This window comes from Corvus kubaryi, unplaced genomic scaffold, assembly GCF_017639235.1.
Source record: "Corvus kubaryi isolate FWS band 111438036 unplaced genomic scaffold, C.kubaryi_AGA036_p1.0 36753, whole genome shotgun sequence".
NCBI lineage: Eukaryota > Metazoa > Chordata > Aves > Passeriformes > Corvidae > Corvus > Corvus kubaryi.
The window spans coordinates 12,553-13,954 of NW_024580939.1; the positions used below are offsets into that span (position 1 = coordinate 12,553).

General features: G+C 58.4%; 1 protein-coding gene across 1 annotated transcript in view; it reads left to right on the forward strand.

The window, feature by feature from the left end:
- LOC121660654 (glycine, alanine and asparagine-rich protein-like) overlaps positions 1-1,402 on the forward strand; it is a gene marked incomplete at its 5' end in the record, with an annotated part of 19,942 nt that overhangs the window by 10,616 nt on the left and 7,924 nt on the right. The window contains one exon of the mRNA XM_042020079.1: positions 616-705. Within this exon, the coding sequence (XP_041876013.1) occupies positions 616-705 (90 nt within the window). The remainder of the gene's footprint in view (positions 1-615; positions 706-1,402) is intronic.

Here is a 1,402-nt window from a genome sequence, read left to right on the forward strand (position 1 = left end):
GAATGGCGGGAATGAGGGGAGGGAACGCCGGGAATGAGGGGAGGGAATGAGGGGTGGTGGGAATGGTGGGAATGAGGGGCTGGGAATGGCGGGTGGGAATGAGGGGCGGGAATGGTGGGTGGGAATGAGGGACGGGAATGAGGGGTGGGAATGCTGGGAATGTTGGGAATGAGGGGTGGGAATGGCGGGTGGGAATGCTGGGAATGTTGGGATTGAGGGGTGGGAATGAGGGACCAGGATTCCTTCCTGGGATTCCTTTCCGGGATTCCTTCCTGGGATTCCTTCCTGGGATTCCCCCCCTGGAATTCCATCCCCCCGCCCCCACCATTCCTGCAGCCGTGGAATTCCCGTTCCCAGCGGCACTGGGATCCCTCCGGATGCGGGGCCGGGAATGCTCCAAGTCCCCGAGCTCCTGGGGCTTTTCCCAGTGGGAATCTCTGGGATTCCCCATCCCGGCAGGGATTTGGTGTCCGAGGGGAAGCGGCCTGGGATCGATCCCGCTGCCCGGATCCGCATTCCCACATTCCCACATTCCCATTCCCACATTCCCACATTCCCACATTCCCATGCCCACATTCCCCCATTCCTGCATTGATTCCCGGATGTTCCCGGCAGGGCTGGAAGCAGGAGCGCGTGGTGGCGGAATTCTGGGATGGGAAAATCGTGCTCATCCTTCCCGGCGATCCCAAATACGCCGTGAGGAAGGTACCGGGAATTCCCGCGGGATCGGGATGGGATCCCAGCCCCGCTGGCATTCCCGCCCTTTGCCGGGCCCTGCTCCCACCATTCCCGCTTATTCCCGGTTATTCCCGGCCATCCCGGTTTCCCTCCGCTCCCGTTTCACCACCAATCCCCTTTCCCACGACTCCCATCATTGCCTTCATTCCTATTCCCTCCATTCCCATTCCCACCATTCCCATTTTCCCTCCATTCCTGGTTTTTCCACCATTCCAATTCCCGCTTTTCCCTCTGTTCTCGCTTTTCCCTCCATTCCCATTCCCATTCCCTCCATTTCCCCCGTTCCCATTCCCGACTTTTCCCCCCATTCCCATTCCCATTTCCCCCCGTTCCCATTCCTGTTTTCCCATTCCCAGTTCCCATTCCCGTTCCCATTCCCACCTTTTCCCATTCCCTCCATTCCCATTCCCATTTTCCCTCCGTTCCCATTCCCATTTTCCCATTCCAGTTCCCATTCCCGTCCCCATTCCTATTCCTGTTTTCCCATCCCCATTCCCATTCCCCCCCATTCCCATTCCCCCCATTCCCATTTTCCCATCCCTGTTCCCATTCCTGTTCCCATTCCCATTTTCCCATTCCTGTTCCCATTTTCCCCTATCCCCATCCCCATCCCCATCCCCATTCCCATTCCCTCCATTCCCATTCCCGTGTTCCCGTTCCCCTG